The sequence below is a fragment of the Phodopus roborovskii genome, unplaced genomic scaffold (genome assembly GCF_943737965.1).
Source record: "Phodopus roborovskii unplaced genomic scaffold, PHOROB, whole genome shotgun sequence".
Classification (NCBI taxonomy): Eukaryota; Metazoa; Chordata; class Mammalia; order Rodentia; family Cricetidae; genus Phodopus; species Phodopus roborovskii.
Genome location: NW_026126447.1, coordinates 20,600,033 through 20,620,120, shown reverse-complemented (window position 1 = coordinate 20,620,120; position 20,088 = coordinate 20,600,033). Strand labels below are relative to the sequence as shown.

The following is a 20,088-nucleotide window of genomic DNA, read 5'->3' as shown; positions in this document are numbered from 1 at the left end:
TCTTTCTTTAAGTCCTTTGGAACCAAATCTCATCAGACTTCAATTGTTTCAGAGGTTCTTCAGAAGTTCTCAGAAAACCACACTGGCGCACAGACCCTGAGTGGTGGTCTGTGATAGTTACAGGCAGCCTTGTTATCAAGCAGGCACTCAAGAGTCCTTTTAGCATCAGGGGAGAGATGGCTAAGACATCAGAGTGCCTTTGGTTTACAAAACATTATGTACAAAGGGGACAGGAAGCATTCAGGGCACCACTTCCTCCCTTTCAGTCCCGTTCCCACATGACTTCACTTACCCACTACAACTAGGAGAGTCCATATTAAGTAGATGCCGCTGTTGAAACACGTTGCATACTGGCGGAACAAGCACATGCAGATGGGCGGTAAAATGAAAAACAAGATGTTGCTGATCTGGAAGGGAGAGCAACATGAAAAGATGAGTATTATGTAAAAAGAGTAACGAATGCTTGTTCCAGGCATGTCCTTTGCAAACCAGGGGGAATGTGGCCACGCACCTTGCGCAAGCTCTGCACTTTTTAATTATCACAGTAGGGGCAGAACATAGAATATCTTAAAGTCTGTGTGGGGGGCTCATGTTGTCTCTTGATCATAGAAGCAAATGTAAACAGTGGCATCAAGGCTAGAGGTGTAGCTCAGTGGTAGAGCCCTGGCCTCGCATCAAAGCCTAGGGTCAATTCACAGTATCTGTCGCGAGAAGAACATGCTTTGCTCTAGGAAAAGTTCCAAAACTCCTAGCATAAATCAAAGAGCCAATAACTCTTGCTTTCTGCATGAGGACAGCTCTCTTTCTATGGTGCCTCTTAGTTACACTATCGATTTTCTCATCCTAATCAAAACCTATTTTTTAGAAGAAAATCGAGTTTGTATGCTTCTCCCCAGCTTTAAAATAAGACTGTTTGGCTGGGCATAGTGATACCAGCACCCAGTCTGAGGCAGGAGGGTCAGGAATTCAAGGGTAGATTCAGTCACATAATGAGCCTGGGTGACATGAAACTCTTCCCCCACACCACCTCCCACCCTGCCCCCTACCTGTACCTCCCCCCCAAAAGAAAGAAAATTGTATTTTAACTTGCAAATTTTATTTGTACTTTAACCTATTATGTCTCCAGGAAGTACTCAACTGTTTAAAAAAATTAATATTTTTTTTGGGGGGGGGCTGTTCAAGACAGGGTTTCTCTGTATTGTTTTGGAGCCTGTCCTGGAACTCACTCTGTAGACCAGGCTGGCCTCAAACTCAGAGAGATCCACCTGCCTCTGCCTCTCGAGTGCTGGAAAAATTAATAATGTTTTATCTAATGTAATAGCAATCACTATTAAAATATCATTAGCCTAGCAAGGTAGCTTATAGCCATATCCCAACTCCTTGGGAAGCTGAGGCTGGAGGACTGTGAATCTGATTAGTGGAATTTATGCAAAAGATAGATAGATAGATAGATAGATAGATAGATAGATAGATAGATAGACAGACAGACCAAGGGATGGAGAGTTAGTTTAGCAATTAGGAGCATGTGCTATGTTTTCAGACCTGGGTTTGATTCCCAGAACCCATGTGGTAGTTCACAGCACTCACTCCAGTTCTAGGGGATACGATGCCCTCTCCTGGCCTTCATGAGCAACACATGCATGTATTGCACAGACATGCAGGCAAAAACACCCATATATATTAAATAAAAATAAATACTTTGGGGGGGTTCTTTAAATTTGAAACAAACTTAAAATAAATCTTAATGAAAAACAAAGAAAACAATCAATAAAAAGAATGGTGAAATATTGTACATTCTTTGGTTCATATCAAGGTTTTTAAACCCAGTGTAAATTTCACAAATATAGCAAATCTCAGTTTGGGACAGTCATATCTCCTGTATTCAGAAGACATACTGTAAAACACAGTTCTACAACCTCACTCTGAGTTTTAAGAGCTGGGAATATATCTTAGTAAGACGCTTGTCTGGCATTTATGAGGCCCTGGCTTCAATCAACAGAATCACCATCCCCCACTTCTCCTATCTCCCCCTCAAAAAAAAAAAAAAAAAAAAAAAAAAAAAAAAAAAGGAGGAAGAAGGGGGAGTTGGGGGATGGGAAGACAGAAAGAAAAGGGCAGGAGGCAGCGGCTGAGAGACAATGCCCTCACCATGAAACAATCAGCTGGCTCCTCTGTCTTGCAGAACTGTGAGACCCTTCTAATATTATAAACAACTAGGTTTAAAATATTTCTTATAGGAGCAGGACTAGATTTGGCACTGGTGACTTGGTAATTCTACATTTAGTAGCAAGCTTTTGAGGCTTTTCGCTTTTGTTTTACACTCCTACCAACAGTATACAAGGATTCCAATCCTCACCAAAATACATTATACTCCTTTTTTTTTTTCTTTCTTTTTTTTTTTTAAAGTAAAACCATTCTAGAACATATGAAATGGAAGGGATATTCAGCTTTCTTTAATTTATTTTTATTTCATGTACATCAGTGTTTTGCCTGCACACATGCCTGTGTGAGGGTGTTGGATTTCCCGGGACTGGAATCACAGACAGTCAGCTATCATGTGGGTGCTGGGAATTGAACTGGGTCCTCTAGGAGAGCAGCCTGTACTCTCAATCACTGAGCCTTCTCTCTAGCCTGACATTCAGCTTCCTAGGTGTCATCTCCAGTTGCTGAATGGGGAGCTCTTGGTCCAGGCCTGTGCAAGCAGACTGTAAAGATAACATCTAAGTCTAAATGGGCTTTAGCACTGGAGGTGAGGCAGGACAGCTACAGAAGACTTTGAAAAACAAAACAAGTGACTCAGAAATTAAGAGCACATGACATGCTGCTCCTGCAGAGACCAAGGTTCACAGTACCCACATCAGGTGGTTCTTGCAGCCACCTGTAACCAGCTCCTGGGAATAAATACCATGCCTCTGACCTCAGAAGGCACATCGACACCCCCCACACACACACATACACACTTAAAAAATAATAAAAAGAAGGCTAGAGAGATAGAGAGATGGCTCAGTGGTCAAGAGTGCTTGCCGCTTTTACAGAGGATCCCGGTTCAGTTTCCAGCAGCCATGTGACAGTTCACAACCATCCATTAGTTCCAGGGAATCCAGCACTCTCTTCTGGCCTCCTCAAGCACTAGACAAGTATGTGGTGCACATATACACATGGAAACAAAGCAGTCACACCTATGATATAGAGCATATATGTCTTCAAAAAAAGTAATAAGAATAAATATCTTCTTTGTTTCCTTGTGTGTGTGTATAGTTTTTGACACTGGGTTTCTCTGTATAACAGTCCTGGCTGTCCTGGAACTTGCTTTGTAGACCACGCTGGCCTTGAATTCACAAAAGATTCACCTGCCTCTAACTCCCAAGTGCTGGGATTAAAGGAGTGTGCCACTGTGGTCATTTGAATTTGATTGGCCCCCATAATCTCATAGGGAGTGGCAGTACTAGGAAGTGTGGCTTTCTTGGAATGGGTATAATCTTGTTAGAGGAAGTGGATCACTATTGGGGTGGGCTTTGAGGCTTCCTATGCTCAGGATACTGCCTAGTGAAATGGTCAACTTCCTGTTGCCTGCAAGATGTAGGACTCTTGGCTACTCCAACACCACATCTGCCTGCATGCTGACATGATCCCCATTGTGATAAGAGACTAAACTTCTGAAACTGTAAGGGACTGCCCCAATTAAATGCTTTCCTCATAACAGTGCACGCCTTTAGTCCCAGCACTCAGGAGCCAGAGGCAGGCGGATCTCTGTGAGTTCAAGTCCAGTCTGGTCTACAAAGCTACATAGAGAAACCCTGTCTTAAAAAATAAAGCAAACAAACAAACAAACACACACACACACACACAAAGAGTTGCCATGGTCATGTTGTCTCTTCACAGCAATAAAAACCTTAATTAAGACAGCCACTGCCCCCTGGCATAAATAAATAAATAAATCATTAAAAAGTAAGAAGAAGCAGACCTGGTTGCTCCTGCCTGTAATCCCAGCTACTCTGGAAGTGAGGCAGGAGGATCCAAGTTCAAGGCCTTCCTAGGCTACACCTTGAATTAACAGTCACCCTGGGCAACTTAATGAAACTGAGACCCTGTCTCAAAATTTAAAACTCCAAAAAGCAAGCCTGGCAAAATGGCTCAATGAGTAAAGGCAATTGCCACCAAGCCCAATCATCAGAGTTCGATTCCTGGGATCCACCAGGTGGAAGGGAGAACCATCTCCCTTAAGTTGTCCTCTGACCTCTGTATACATGCTACAGTAGGCAAGCATCCACACACATATGCACATATTAAATAAATAAAAAGAGGCCTGGGGATATAGCTCAATTATAAAACACTCCCTAGCATGTGTGGGGCCCTGCGTCCAATCCTTAGTACTGCCAGAAAAATTTAAGGATGAGTAGACAGGGTAAGGTCTTAGGGCTTCTTTTGCTGTGATAAAGACCATGACCAAAGCAACTGGGGGAGGAAAGGGTTTATTTCATCTCAGACTTCCAGATAAGTGTCACTGAAGGAAGTCAGGGAATGAACTTCCCAGGGAATGGAAGAGTCTGCTTACTGCCTCCCTCACCCACTACTTGCCTTCTTAATCCATCCAGACCAAGAGTCAGAGGGTCTGGATACCCAGCACTCCAGCACCCATGTAAAAAGCTGGGTTTGATGTGGTCAAGAAAGTGCTGGGGAAGTAGAGATGGGGACTTTTGCTTCCCAGGGAGTCTAGCCAAATCCAATCCGGGAGCTCCAGGTTCCATAAGAGACCACATAACAAACAATAAAGCAGAAAGAGATTAAGGACAGCAACCGACTTCAAACTCTGGCCTTCACACACACAAGTACACACACATGTACATGCACGTATGTCACACACACATACAGCAAGGAAGAAAAAAAAAAGGTGTTAGCAAAGCCCAGAACTTAGGCACCCCTTGGAGGCGATAGTTTTTGGAAAGGAAAGAATGGGAAATAAGAGACTAAAACAATGAGACAACAAAAACTTTATGAGTAATTGATGATGTTGAACAGAACTGAACAAATGTTCTCAAAGGTCCCAGGCTTGGTAACAGAATCAGTTCTCATTTATGAGAAGTGAGCTGGCCAGTGGTGGCCCACACATTTGATTCCAGCACTCAGGAGGCAGAGGCAGGCCAGTCTTTGCTGAGTTTGAGGCCAGCCTGGTGTACAGGGGAAGTTCCAGGACAGCCAGGGATATACAGAGAAACCCTGTCTCAAAAAGAAAAAGAAGGAGGAGGAAAAGGAGAAGAAAATGATAATGATGATTAAGAAGAAGAGAAGGAGGAGGAGAAAAGAAAGAAGGAAAGAAGGAAGGATGGAAGGAAGGAAGGAAGGGGAGGGGGAGGAAGGTAGAAAGAGAAAGAGAGAGAGAAAGACAGGGAGGAAGAAAGGAGGGAAAGAGGGAAAGAGGGAGGGGAGGGAGGGAGAAAGGAAAGAAGGGAGGGAGACATGGCATGAGAGAGATGGCCCAGTGGTTCAGAGCACTGGCTGCTCTTCCAGAAGACCCAGAATTCAATTCCAAGCTGACTGCTCACAACCATCTGAAACTCCAGCTCCTAGGGCTCTAACATCCTTCTGACTTCCAGGAGCACAAGGCATGCTCGTGTGGCACACAGATATAAATACAGGCAAAATACTCATATGCATAATTTTTTAATTGTATAAAGGATGACTTTTTTAAAATGATGTTTAAAAAGAAAAAGAAGTCAGGGCTAGAGGGCTATAGTTCAGTGTACCGCACTAGCCGAGCATGCATGAGGCCCTGGGCTCAGTCCCCAGTACTGAGGTGGAATGGGGCTTACCTCACCTACTGCGTACACACGAGTTTCTGTTCATGCTATGAGCACAGCTTCTCACTTCTAGTGAAGACATTTAAAGACCTGGGGCAGGCTGGAGAGATGGCTCAGTGGTTGAGAACACTGCCTGCTCTTGAGTTCAATTACTAGCAACTACATAGTGGCTCACAACCATCTCTAGTGGGATCTGATGCCCCTTGTGAAATAAAAGTGCACGTGCAGATAGAGCATTCTCACTCACTCACTCACACACACACACACACACACACACACACACACACACACACACACACTCACACCCAGGTTCCCTTCCAAAGCCATCTCTTGCTTTAAGGGGATATGAAGACCCATAAGGCCCCTCCAACTGCCATTTCCAGGTTTCCTCTCCAACAGGGCCATTCACATCAGAGCTCTCATTTTTTCCTTCCCTAAGAAGAGTGAAGGCCATCGTGCTGCGCTCACGTGCCCCATCACATGGTTTGAACTTGAATTTCATATGGTGGGGGGGGGGGGAGTAGATGGGGAGAAGATGGAGGAGGAGCAGAGAGAGAGAGAGAAGGAATAGAAAAAAAATGAATTGCAGCTCAGTCATTTTCCCTCATGTTCATGGGCAAGCATTACCAGTTAAAAACTCCTTTCTACCTTTCTCCCCAGAAGTAAACCCTGTTCTGCTTGCAAACCCTCAATCCATTTCCTTGCCTTTTTGTGAAGGAAAGCAGACTGTCCTATGCTGCAATGCTATCATTCCATGAACCTCTTCATCCTAATGAACTTGGATTTAGCTCATTGCTGTTCTCTGCTGCAGAGAGCAAGAGCTGTTTTGTTTTGCTTGTTTGTTTGTTTGTTCAGCCATTTTTTTTTCAGGAGAAAGAGCACCAGTGTAGAGTCTCCTTTACAATGCTGGGAAATTTAATGCACTTAGGGATGTTTGCTTGTTTGTGGTAGGATCTCAGGGAGCTCAGGCTGGCTTTGAACCCACTAGGTAGCCAAGAATGACCTTAGACTCCCGGTTCTCTGCCTCTGCCTACCAAGTACTGCAATTACCAGTGTGCAGAGCATGCCCTGATCTGCCACTACCCCTTTTAAAGACATCAATATATGGAAAGGAAAAGCCTAAATTAGAGGGTGAGGGTGACTGTTCCCAAAACAAAAAGAGGAAGGAACACCAAAATAAATACGGAAAGACAAATGAGTTATGGCTACAGACAGACTCTGTGGCTCCATCTCTACTGAGAAACAGGCTCTCATTCAAAATGATGAGGGTCTCTGAAGCTATACGGCAGTTCAGCTAAAAGGAGATTGTGTTTTAAGTTCATTCCTCAATTATCCCTTGAAGAACTGGTTTGTTCCCTGTCTACAGATGGTTTTTTTGTTGTTGTTGTTTGTTTTGAACTAAGAAAAACTACAACTTCAAAATGCATCAATTGTTTCCTTTTAAGAGAGTTCCTTATTCTGTGGATTCAAAATCGTCTCATGAACACACTGCGCTCTTGTCCGGACAGATGCATTAGGATGAGGCTTTTCATAGAAGTGCAGAGCCCAGGCAAGGGCACGGCAGGAAGCTTGCTGAGCACGGGTTCAGCAGCCCAGGACTTCCACTGTGCCTCCCAACTGTGTGCAGATTCCTAGTCCTCCACTGCACTGTCCAGTCCTGCCTGTGTGGGGTGGCCAGATGTCCTGGCTTGCCGAGAACTGAGCGAGTCTTCAGAACATAGGATTTCCAGTTATGAAAGTCAAGAAAATTTGGCAGGAGAGACACTTGCTGCCACACCCAAGGACCTGAGTTCAATCCCTAAACCCAAATGGTAGAGAGAGCTGACTCCCACATGTTGTCCTGTGACTTCCATGTGTATACAACTACACACACACACACACACACACACACACCTAAATAAATAGGGGTAGAGATACAGCCCAGCAGTTAAGAGTGCTGGCTGCTCTTGCAGAGGACTCAGGTTAGGTTCCCAGTACCACATGGCTGCTCACAACCCCCTGTAACTCCAGTTCCAGGGGGATCTAATGTCCTCTTCTCACCTCCATGGTTACTGTACATACATGGTACACACACATACATAGAAGCAAACAGTAATACACATAAAATGTAAAGGAATTAAGTATACAGAAATGCTTTTTAAATTAATTTAAAAATTCAAACAAAACACTTAGGATAAGTTTGGTAGCCCTACTCAGATGCCTGCTTGCAGCCTTCCTCCCAGCCCACAATGCACACCCCGATGCCGTCTACTAACACCACCTCAGCAGCTTGTATGCGCCACTATCATGAACCCCAATGCCCCGTGACTATTTACAGATCTGGTTTCTGTGACAGGCACACAGCAGTAAATGTGGCAGCCCGGCTACCAGCCGGGCAGATTCTGTCCTACAGAGGTGGATACCTGGACATAGGCACATACAGAGAACTTAGCTTTCCTTGTTATGGTAGTTGGGTACAGAGGAGGAGGTAAGAGACCATGTGCTAATTTTGTGCATATATTTCACTTTTTTTCAATACCTGTTTATTTCTGTTTCCCAAGTCTCTTGCTGGTCAGCAAGAGAGCCTTTAAAGGGCAGACCCAATGGCCTCAAAGCAGCCTGTGTGGCAGAAGCCCCCAAAGAAGCTCACACCTAGAAGCCAGCACTTCGAAGGCTAGAGCAGGGTTTTTGTGAGTTCAAGGTCAGCCTGGGTCAGAGAGTGAATTCTAGTGGGCTATAGCATGACACTGTCTTCAAAACCAAAGGAACCCACATCATTCAGCCCAGTAAGGTTTGTATGTAGGAAAAAACAAAACCAGTATCCTAGGTGAACAAGGGAAGGGAACAAGTTGGCTCTTTTTGGTTTTTGAAACAGTGTAGCCCTGGCTAGCCTGCAACTTGCTATTTAGACCAGGCTAGCCTGGATCCCTCAAGAGGCCTGCCTCTACCTCCTGAGTGCTAGGATGGAAGGTGTGGCTACCACACTAGATTTAAGTGAGGAATCCTTGGGAAAGACACCGGTATTTATCGGAAGCCAGGGATGGGTGATAAGAGGACAGTAGGCGAACAGAGGGAGGACTCTCTCAGGTGGCCCATTTGGAATAATGGTCAGCATGTACAGCGAACCTTTTCAAGTCAGGCATGACTACTTATGCCTGTAATTCCAGCACTTGGGGAGTAGAGGCAAGAGAACCAGGAATGTAATACCATCCTTAGCTACATAGGGAGTTTTAACTCAATCTGAGCTACTTAAAATCTTGTTTAAAAAAATAAGCAAGGTGATGGTGGTGTACACCTTTACTCCCAGCATTCTGGAGGCAGAGTCAGGTAGAACTCTGTGAGTTCTAGGCCAGGCTGGTCTATAGAGCTAGTTCCAGGACAGCTAGAGCTACACAGAGAACCCCTGTCTTGGAAAAAAAAACAAATAAAAATTAAAGTAAATAAATAATAAAGTGAACACATTTATCTGGGCAGCTGTCAACATGCCTGCAATCCTAATATTTTAGAGACTGAGGCAAGAAGATCACTGGAAGTTTTAGGTCAGTATGTTTTATATTAGCAGGTTCAGGCCAGTCAGGACTACTGACTCATAAAACTATACCTTGAAATAAAGACAGAAGCAAAAGCCAATGAACACTCCAAACAGAGCATTTCTTCAATGAGAATTAACACTTGTAAAGCACATCTATGTGGGCCAGGTATATAGCTCAGAGGTGGAATGCTTGTCTACCATGCACAAGGCTATAGGTTTGATTCCCAATGATGAAAAGAAAAAGAAAAAAAAAGTGTATCAAGATGTGTTTATGTGGGCTTTTTCTGTATCCCTCTTCAGAAGCCAAAATGAAAACAATAAAGCATCCAGAAACATCCCCTAAATGTTCATCAAGGAGTTAAGCGGCTAAGTGAGCTGTGGCCAATCTGTGACCAGGAGCATAGGAAGGGAAAGGCAGCTCTGTGCAGCCAGTGTGGCTGTTGGGAGCACAAAGGTCCTTGCACTCACAGATAAGCACTAAGGAAACCAGGAATGGTAAACATACAGGATTGTGTCTTCACTGGGAGAGACGTATAACCTGTTTTCCACCCAGAAGGCTAGGAATGGAGGTGGCTAATAACCTAGGTGATCTCTGTTCTATCTATATGGCCAGGGACTCCCCCAAACTCCCACACCAAGACCAAAGGTGACTTATAGCTCAGGTGACCTCCGTGCTATCTATATGACCAAGACCACACTAGACCCTCCTCTACGCCCTTAAGATAACACTAGTAGCCTATCTACAGAACCCACCTCATGGAAGAAGTGACTTGTACTTTGAGAAGAGTTTCTATGTAATTACACCTCCTTGTGCACATAGGATTGGTTTATACCGGGAACCTTTTTCCAAATTGGAATCATGTCGAGTCCTGCCAGCCAGCTCCCAAATGATACGGAGACATCTTAATTATGAAAGCTTGGCCTTAGCTTAGGCTTGTTTCTGACTAGCTCTTATAACTTAAATTAATCCATTTCTATTCATCTATGTGCTGCCACATGGCGTTTACCTCTCCTCCTGCATGTCCTGCTTCCCCTGTGTCCAGCTGATGACACCCCCTTTCTTCTTCCCTGAGACCTCTCTGTCCCCAGAAGTCACAACTAACCTCTTCCTGCCTAGCTATTAGCCATTCAGCTTTTTATTAAACCAATCACAGTGACACATCTTCACACAATGTAAAGGAATATTCCACAACAAAACAGAGGTATTTAAAGTTAAGCGCTGATTAAACAATACACACATATGCACACCATATAAATAAATATAATAAATATTAGGTGCTTACAGAAGCACTTACATTTACAAGGGAACTCTTGGCAGAGTCAAAGGAGCTAAGCTCTGACTCTATTTCTACCATTTTCTTGACTTCAGCAAGTGATATAAATGAAATGGGCCCTGGTTTTCCTCCTTTATCTAATGAATATGCGGGACATGAGTCCTGTGGTTATGGCACAAGGGAGCCACAAAATGCAGCTCTTAGTTAGCTTCTAAGACTCATAAAGAAGGCTCTAGATCCCTCTTCCACTCTTCTCCTGCTTTAATTTTCAACTCTATTAATTTTTCTCAACTCCTTTAACTTTTTCTCAAAATTAATACTAATTACCAATTTTATGCAAAATAATTAAGCTAGGCATATTGGCACATATCTGAAATCCCAGCATTCTGGGGCCAGAGGTAAGAGGATCTGGGTGCATTTGAGTATAGGATACATAGTAGGGGCTACACAGTGAATTTAAGGCCAGCCCGGGTTACATAGGGAGAACCAGTCTTAAAATAAATGAGATGAGCAAATTATTGCATGCCTTTTGTCTTAGCACTCTGGAGGTGGAGGCAGGCAAGGCTCTGTGAATTTGAAGCCAGTCTGGTCTACACAGTGAGATTCAGGCTGGCCAGAGCCACATGGTGAGACCCTGTCACAAAAAAAAAAAAAAAAAAAAAAAAAAAAAAAAACAGGGTCCGGAGAGATGTCTCATCAGTTAAGAGCATTGACTGACCTTCCAGAGGACCTGGGTTCAATTCTCAGCATCCACATGGCGGCTCACAGCTGCCTGTAACTCCAGTTCCTGGGGACTTGACGCCCTCACCCACACATTAAATGCAGACAAAACACCAAAAGCACACAAAATAAAAATAAAAAGCACAAATAAACAAATGAATAATGAAGCCTGCTGCCTTATGAAGACCTCAGGAGATGTTTATCATCAAAACTTCATTGGTATTCTCTGTGCATGGGAAAGAAAGGTTTGGGAAAGGCCCATCACCATCAGCACACCATCCAGCATAGCCACGGAGAGAAGGAAATAGCTTTTGGGCTTATGCATAGCCACCAGCTGTCCAGCTATTTCTCTGAGACCCTCCATCCACGCTCCAGAGAAAACGTGGTGGTGTATTAATCCCAAAGGAAATGTATCAGGTAGATGGGTTAGATTAAGCAGCCACAAACACTGCAGCACTTTTCTAAAACAGTTTGGTACTCACTGGAGGTAAGAGTCAAAGGAAAAAAGCAGCCAGGTGTTACTTGAGAAGCTGAGATGGGAGGACTTCCAGTTTAATTCCAGTCCGGCTATAGAGGAAGACCCTTGCCATAAAGAGAAAAGCTGGGGGGGGGGGAGTCAGGGGAGGGAAGCAAAACAGGGAGAAGGAAAAGAGGGAAGGTCAAGTCATCCCTCCATCTAGCACTGGGGGTTTTTTCAAGGCTGGCATAGAGCAGCTATGCAAGAGCTTTGGGGGTCCTAACGACAGGGCTGACTCCCTCCCTCTGCAGGCCTCACACTCCACAGGAAACTGCCATGGTAGATCTGCAAGAACCTGACACCCATCTGTCATTCCTTCAACTCTGGTGGAATCTTTAGTAGTTCTCAGCATTTTTCCGATTGTTATTACCACTTGTGTTTCTCCTCCTTCAAAGTACCTTTGCCCTGCTCCAGCCTGTGTGTGCCTGAGAGCAGCGTGCCCCACAAGGCTGGATTATAGGAAAAGTGCGGCCACTTCCACTAACTAGATCTTTTCCTAAGTCTCCGAAGAGTCTGGTTTTCTTGAGCAAGTAACCTGGCCATACAAAAAAAGGTGTAGGTATGCTGATGTGGAGGATAACGATGTATGTTAGCACTGAGATGAGGCAAGGTGGAGAATTCTGGGCTGTAGCCCCAGACATACCAGCATGTGGATATGACAGCTTCCTCCTCAATAGCCTAGTCTTTTCGCCTAGGGAATAAAAAAGCAATACAAACAAAAACGGGGTGGGGAAGGGGATCAAAAGTAAAGGACGGGAGAATAAAATAGACCAGAGATCTATCCAGGCAATAATGCCTAATTCTCGATGAGGACATTCTTTCCAGAAATCCAAGAGGGGGAAACAATCCTAAATAACAATCTCAAACTCACAATGACTCAAACCAAGAGTTCCTGTTTTCTGTGTCTGAAAAGCAAAAAAAAAGATAAGCCAGAAAAATACCATGCAAAGTCACATTGGGTACCAGAGTCCTGAGTGAATGGCACAGGGAAAACCCCTTCCCTCCCACAAAGACCAGAACCCTAGTTAGATTCTGTAAATTTCCGCTTGTCCATATCCAAGGACCTAGGCAAGTCCAGAAAACCATCCCGGTATCACTCCCAAATTTCACTCCCACCACCAGGAATTGGCTCAAAATTGGACTCTGAAAGCAACAAGAAAAAGAATTCAAAGTAATTAATTTGATTCTGGGCATAAATAATTCGATCACCATTGCCATAGTTTAGTGGAAAGGCCACGCCGACTTGTGGGAGTGGGCCCAGCTCCTGGAAGCGCCCCAGGCTCCACTCTCCCAAAGCGCCAAAGCAGGTACTCAGCGCAAAAACGCACAATGAGATTCAGGTGCGTCACACCACAAAGATCCTAGGCAGGGAGGAAGGTAGCTGTCCCTGTGGGTCCACATCCCCAAATGACCTAAACTGAAAGAAAGGGTTGACGCGGACCCCTGGCTCCCGGACCACGGGAGCCAAACAAGACAATAGAGCCATCAGAAGAAAATGACAGGAAGAGCTGGAGGAACCCAGATGTCCTAGATAGAGACCCGAGAGGGGTGCAGAAATAGAGCTGGAAGCGGCGCCGGGAGAAGGGGGCGTGGAGCGACTCCCGCCTCGGACATCCACGGTTACCCACTGCCTGCTTCCAGGCGCCGCAGCCACGGGGACAGCGTTCTCCCTCCGCCCGCCTGCCCTGCCGCTCCCACGTCCCGCACCGTGTTGTAGAACTCGGCGATGGCAGGCACGATGGTGTAGTTGTCCTCGCACCAATCCACCTCGGAGCTGCCAGCCCGCAGCTGGTCCCACCAGTGCGGGACGCCCATGGCCGCTCTGGAGCATCGGACTAGCTTCTCTGTAGCGGCGACCGGCCCGAGCGGCTGCGGGGCACACTGTGCGTCTGCCGCTTTATGCGGTGCGGGGCAGCCTCCGGATGCGGCGCCTCCCCGCGGGCCTCCCCTAGCCAGGCTGCTCCCGCCCGCTACAGCCGCTGCAGACCCGCCCCGGCCCCGCCCCCGGGAGGCCTGGAGCATGGCTGTCACGCCCACTCGGGGCGGGACCTGACAGGCAGAAAGCCCCGAAAGGGAGGGGGCTGGAAATGGGGGGGGGACTGGAAGCACTGGCTCTCTCCAGATCCGCGCTAGTGGCAAAGACCTTTTAGAGTGCTCTTCTCCGCATGCGACCAGGTTGTATCAAGAACGCCAGAGCTCGCAACCCCGCTCCGTAAAAATGTAAAATACGGAGAAATGCGAGGACCCCTTTGGACTCCTTGAGATTTCCCGGCAATCCGCTTGGCTGAGCTTGGGACACCGGTTCTTAAGCCTAAGGAAGGCTCACGTTCCTCTTGAAGGCGGGACAGCTCTACCAGGTGGCGACTCGCTGCTGTCACTGGGATAGAAAGATCCTCCAGGTTGTAGCAACAGGTTCTCTGGACCCTTCCAAGAAGCCTGGGCCACCCACTCCCCAGGGAAGCGTTTCTGCAGTACTTACTGTGTCCCTGCCATTATTTAGTCGTTTATGGAAAACATAGGCTTAGGGCAAGTCTTCTTACATCCCAGCCCACAGAGGATACAGTATAGCAGGTAAGAACACACAGTGTAGGGCATAATACATACATAATACTATAGTACACATAGTAATATGTGCCGGCCACTGTTGTGAAAGAGTCCGTATGTCTCCTATTAGGTGTCCCCGGCGGACAACCCGGGCAGTGGGTTAGAGCTAATCAAGTTCAGGCGGGATGACTTTGGATCTGCTCATATGGCTTTGCGTCTGTGATGACTCTGTAGTTTCTAAATACAAGCCCATTGGTTCCCAAGATCTTGGAGAAACCAATTTTATTCTTTTTTGGTGGCAACTCAGTGCCTTCTTCGTGGGAAGTTCCAGGTAAGGACAGTGGCAGAGAATCCCTGGACAGCAAACTACCCTGGTTGTTATTTCCTTCCTGGGAGGGACCTGCCTTCCCTCCTAACTGGAGTACCTGTAAGCAGTGAATCGTGTCTGTCTTCCACAGATACCTCCACAGCAGGCAGAAGCTTTGGCTCTCCACCAGGAAATCCAGTTTTATTTACAAGGGACCAAACCATCCCTCCTGTCTTCATCGTCCCACCTCTTGCCCCTTCTTTCTTTCCTAAAGCCCATCCCACTGTCTCCTGGAACCCGAGGAGGATCCACTACAGTCTTCTTCTAGGGTTAGTTATGGGCCAATAAGAGTGAGCAGGCCAGAGCCACTAAAGAAAAAGGTTCTGTTAATGTCTCCCTGCCAACGGTCCAGCAACAGAACTGCTTTCTCGTGTGAGCATATTTTACTCCTCCCTATAGCTTAGGTGAAAATAAGCTGGGTAAGGTAGCACAGGCTTGTAATCCCCCAGAAAAAGACTATTCACACTCATCCAGTATAATAACATAAAAACACCATTATGTTAGTATATGTGCCAGTTTTTCTCAAATCGTAGTCTTCAAAGTCAAAATGTTTCCTGTAACATTATCTGCCATTTGCAACATTTTTGTTTTTAAGTTTTTGAGACAAGGTCTCATGCAGCCCCAGCTGGCCTCCAAAGTGCTGGGATTTACAGGCATGTACAACCACATCCAGCTCCCATGTCACTTTTTTGAAAAACTAATGTGTATCTTAGGCATATACCCAAAAGATGCACATTCATGCAAGAAGCACATTTATTCAACCATGTTCATAGCAGCATTATTTGTAATAGCCAGACTTGGAAGCAACCTAGATGCCCCTCAACTGAGGAATGGATAAAGAAAATGTGGTACATTTACACAATGGAATACTCAGCAAAAAAAAAAAAAAAAGAATATTGAAATTCACAGGCAAATTGATGGAACTAGAAGAAATCATCCTGAGTGAGGTAACCCAGTCACAAAGAGAGGAACATGGTATGTACTCACTCATATATGGATTTTAGACATAGAGCAAAGGATCACCAGCCTAAAATCCACAAGACCAGAGAAGCTAGGAAACAAGGAGAGCTCTAAGAGAGCAGAAAGATTAATTGAGTTGAGGGAAGAATAGAGAGCAAGAAAGGAGATACCATAATAGAGGGAGCCATTATAGGCAGAAAGAGAAATCTCACACTAGAAAAATGTCCAGAGATCTACAAGGATGACCCCAACTAACAATATGAGCAATAGTGGAGAAGCTACCTTAAATGCCCTTCGCCAATAATGAGATTGATGAATAGTTTATATACCATCCTAGAGCCTTCATCCAGTAGCTAATGGAAACAGAAGCAGACACCCCACACTGAGCTGAACTCCTGGAATCCAGTTGTAGAGAGGGAAGAGTGATGAACAAAGGGGTCAAGACCAGGCTGGAGAAACCCACAGAAACAGCTGACCTGAACAAGCAGGAGCTCATGGACTCCAGATTGATAGCTGGGAAATAAGACCGACCCAGATTCCCTGAATGTGGGTGTTAGTTAGGAGGACTGGGCAATCTACGGGGGCCTCTGCTAGTGGATCAATATTAATCCCTTGTATACAAGTGGACTTTGGGAGCCCATTCCACATAGAGGGATACTCTCTTAGCCTAGACCCATGGAGGAGGGCCTAGGCCCTGCTCCAAATGATGTGACAGACTTTAAAGATCCACAATGGAAGGCCTCACCCTCCCTGGAGAGCAGAAAGGGAATGGGATAGGGGGTTGATGGAGGGGCAGGGGAGGAAGAGGGAACTGGGATTGACAAGTTAAAAAAAAAAACTTGTTTCTAATTTAAATTAAAAAAAAAAACTTCTAAACTTTAAGAAAAAAACTAATGTGTATAGTAATACCTCAGTTTGATAGGTTGGTAGGTAAAGATGGTAGACCCATATAAACAAAGGTTATTCAGGGACCTCAATACTTTTTTTTTTTTAAAGGTTGATTAATGTGGACAGGGTATCTGTGTGAGTGTGCACGCACAGGGGGAGTGCAACACAAACCTGTCCATGCGTATAAAGGCTGGAAGGCCTCAGGTGCACGCCTCCAGCACTCTCTGCCTTTACCTTTTCAACAGGGTCTCTCCCCGAACATGGGATTTGCATTTTCTTGATTCTGCTTCTGTTCTCCTCGGAGCTGGGGTACAGGCACCCATTTTCTTACATGAGTTCTGGCATCTGAACTGGGCTCCTCATAATTGCATAGCAAGCACTCTTAACCACGAATTCATCTCTTTCCAGCTCCTAGTGTCCTCTGTTTTATTTTTGTTTATGTGTATGGGTGTTTTGCCTGCTTACATGTACATCTGTTCACTACATGTGTACAGTTCCATTGAGACCAGAAGGGGCATTGGATCCCCTGGAACTGGAGTTATAGATGGTTATGAGCCACTACAGAGGTGCTAGGAATTGAACCCAGGTACTCTGGAAGAGTAGCCCATTGTCTTAAACATGGAACCATCTCTCCGGTCTTCCACTGGAGCATATATGGTCAGAAACAATTCAGGTTTGAAAATCAAAGTCCTCTACTGTAAAAGAAACCAAGCTCTTTTATCCCCATTAGTTCTTATGCATGGTCTTTGGCTAGATTTAGGATCCCAAGCAACACAAAATTGGCTTTTTGACAAAAGCATAAAAGTTTTGTTAATTTCACATGTGCCTGGGTGTCTTCACATGAGATTAGAGTCTGAAGAAATTCCCAAAGAATGGTATTTTTGTATTTCTTTTTTGTTTGTTTGTTTGTTTGTTTAGGTTTGTTTTGTTTTAAAACATTTTTATTTATTTAAATTAAAGACAATCTTATTTTACATACCAATCCCAATCCCCTCTTCCTCCTGTCCTCCCATAACCCCCAATCACACCCCCCACACCCCCCCAGGGAAGGTGAAATTTCCTGTGGGGGGTCATCAAAGTTCATCACATCATTTGGGGCAGGGCCTAGGTGCTCCCCTATGTATCTAGGCTGAGACAGTATCCATCCATAGGGAATGGGCTCCCAAAGTTCATTCATGCACTAGGGATAAATACTGGTTCCACTGTCAGAGACCCCATAGACTGCCTTGGTCTCCTAACTGACACCCACATTCAGGGGGCCTGCTTTGGTGCTATGCTGGTCCCCCAGTTGTCAGACTGGGGTCCATGAGCTCCCTCTTGTTCAGGTTAGCTGTTTCTGTGGGTTTCTCCAGCATGGTCTTGACCCCTTTGCTCATCCCTCATCCCTCTCCACAACTGGATTCCCGGAGTTCAGCTCAGTATTTAGCTGTGGGTGTCTGCTTCTGCTTCCATTAGCTACTAGGTGAAGGTTCTTTTATGGCATTTAAGGTAGTCATCAATCTCATTATTGGGGAAGGGCATGTAAGGTTGCCTCCCCACTCTTGCTTAGATTCTTAGTTGAGATCATTCTTGTGGATCCCTGAACATTTCCCTAGTGCCAGATTTCTCTTCAAACCTATAAATGTCTCTATTACGGTATCTCTTTTCTTACTTTTCTTCTCTTGACTCGATCTTCCTGACCCTTCATGTGCTCCTCTCCCCTTCTCTTTCTCCTACCTCCATCCCCCCTCCTCCTGTTCTCCCAATTTGCTGAGGAGGTCTTGTCCCTTTCCCCTTCTCCTGGTGTGCATGTATGTCTCACTTACCGTCCTTTTTTGCTTCCTAGCTTCTCTGGTAGGCTGGTTATCCTTTGCTCTATGTCTATGTCTTTTGTATTTCTTTCTCTCCCCCTCCCTCTTTGGTTATTTTGAGACAGGGTTTCTCTGTGTGACAGCCCTAGCTGTCCTGGAACTAGCTCTTTGGCCAGGCTGACCTCGAACTCACAGAGATCCTCCTCCCTCTGCCTACGGAGTGCTGGGACTGAAGGCATGCACCATCACTGCCCACTGTCTTTTGTATTTCTTGAACTAGAGCAATAACTTTTCTGAGACGAGGTCTGCCTGGCCTTGAGCTCACAGAGACGTGCCTGCAGTGCTGGGATGAAAGTCATGAGCCACCACGCTCAGCCTAAAAGCAAGAACTTCGTAAAGTGATTGGACAACTGATCTAGAGCAGTGGCTCCCAGCTTGTGGATCTTGACCCCTTTGGGGAGGTCACATATCACGTATTCTGCACATCAGATATTTACATTATGATTCATAACAGTAATAAGGTTATAGTTATGAAGTAGCAACAAAAATAATTTTGTAGTTGTGGGTCACCACAACACAAGGAACTGTGTTACAGGGTTGAGAACTGCTCTAGGGGCTGCTACTTACAGAAATATGGGGCAGAAGATCCAGGCGCTAGTAGAAGAATCAGCTTGCACAATGAGCTTCTTTGAGCTCATATCACCGGACTCTAAGCTACTTTCTAGTCTTGATATGCATAGAGCACCCTTGCCCCACCAAAACTCTTTTAATTATCTTTTTTATTTCTGCAGTGCTGGGGATAGAATCCAGAGCCCCAAGCATGATGGGAATACTCCAAAGACCCCTTATGACTGGTTGCTTATAGTGGAAAGGCTTGCTGCATATAGGGGGAAAGGCCAAATGGCCCTCTATGAAGGCACAACTCCTTAGTGATTTCATCTTGAAACAATCAATATACCAGCCCAGCATTTTCTGCCCCAACACTTCCACCTCCTTAATGCCTTCTCATTACAAACACACAGTATGAGCCACTGGCTGTGTGGATGAGCAGCAGAGAGCACAAAAGTTAGGGGACTCTCAAGGGATGCCAGTGCTGGCCCACTGACCACTAGTAAAATGTTTCTGATGATTGTACTTTTCCAATGACTATAGTGTACTAACTTACTATTAGTAGCTATTGTCAGGTAATCCATTTGAAACTGAATTCCATTAATACCGTGATGCTTGAACAACTATCCAATGGTTTCATACTCAGTTCTGATAACTAGTAAACAGATTTCGTGTGTGTGTGTGGGGGGGTGGCAACAGGAACAAAACCCACTCAATTCTTTGGTGAGTTTGCTTATAGTACCTTTGGTATAAATATGAGTCACTGGTAGAGGTTCTGGAGAGTCACCATGTGAGTGAGCCAACATGCCCATGATATCTTTGGTTTTTATTTAGTGTGCAACAATATTTACCTAAGCAAATATCTGATGGGAAGTATCCGGCTCAGCTGGTTCCACAAGTCAAATTTATCAAATCACAGAATCTTTACTGTGAAAAACAAAACTGTAGGCACCTAAGTAAGTGAAGCAAGAAGGGCCTGGTCAAGGATGACGTTCTCTTCATTTTCCCATTTGGCCAGAGTATCACTCAGCTCAGTTGACTTAGGCTGGCAATTCCCAAGGTCAGGGCAGCAGCCACAGCTGCTGCTGGGAACTTCTCAGACATGCAAAC

The 20,088-nt window shown here is 45.3% G+C and overlaps 1 protein-coding gene across 2 annotated transcripts in view; it reads right to left on the bottom strand.

Moving 5' to 3' along the window:
* Acer2 (alkaline ceramidase 2) overlaps positions 1-13,782 on the bottom strand; it is a 31,520-nt gene extending 17,738 nt beyond the window's left edge. The window contains exons 1-2 of one of the 2 annotated variants that reach the window (XM_051188144.1): positions 13,528-13,782; positions 293-407 (exon numbers count right to left, since the gene is read on the bottom strand). In XM_051188144.1, the coding sequence (XP_051044101.1) occupies positions 293-407; positions 13,528-13,635 (223 nt within the window). In that variant the 5' untranslated portion in view covers positions 13,636-13,782. The remainder of the gene's footprint in view (positions 1-292; positions 408-13,527) is intronic. The other variant, XM_051188143.1, reaches the window with a different exon arrangement.
* Positions 13,783-20,088: the final 6,306 nt, after the last annotated feature.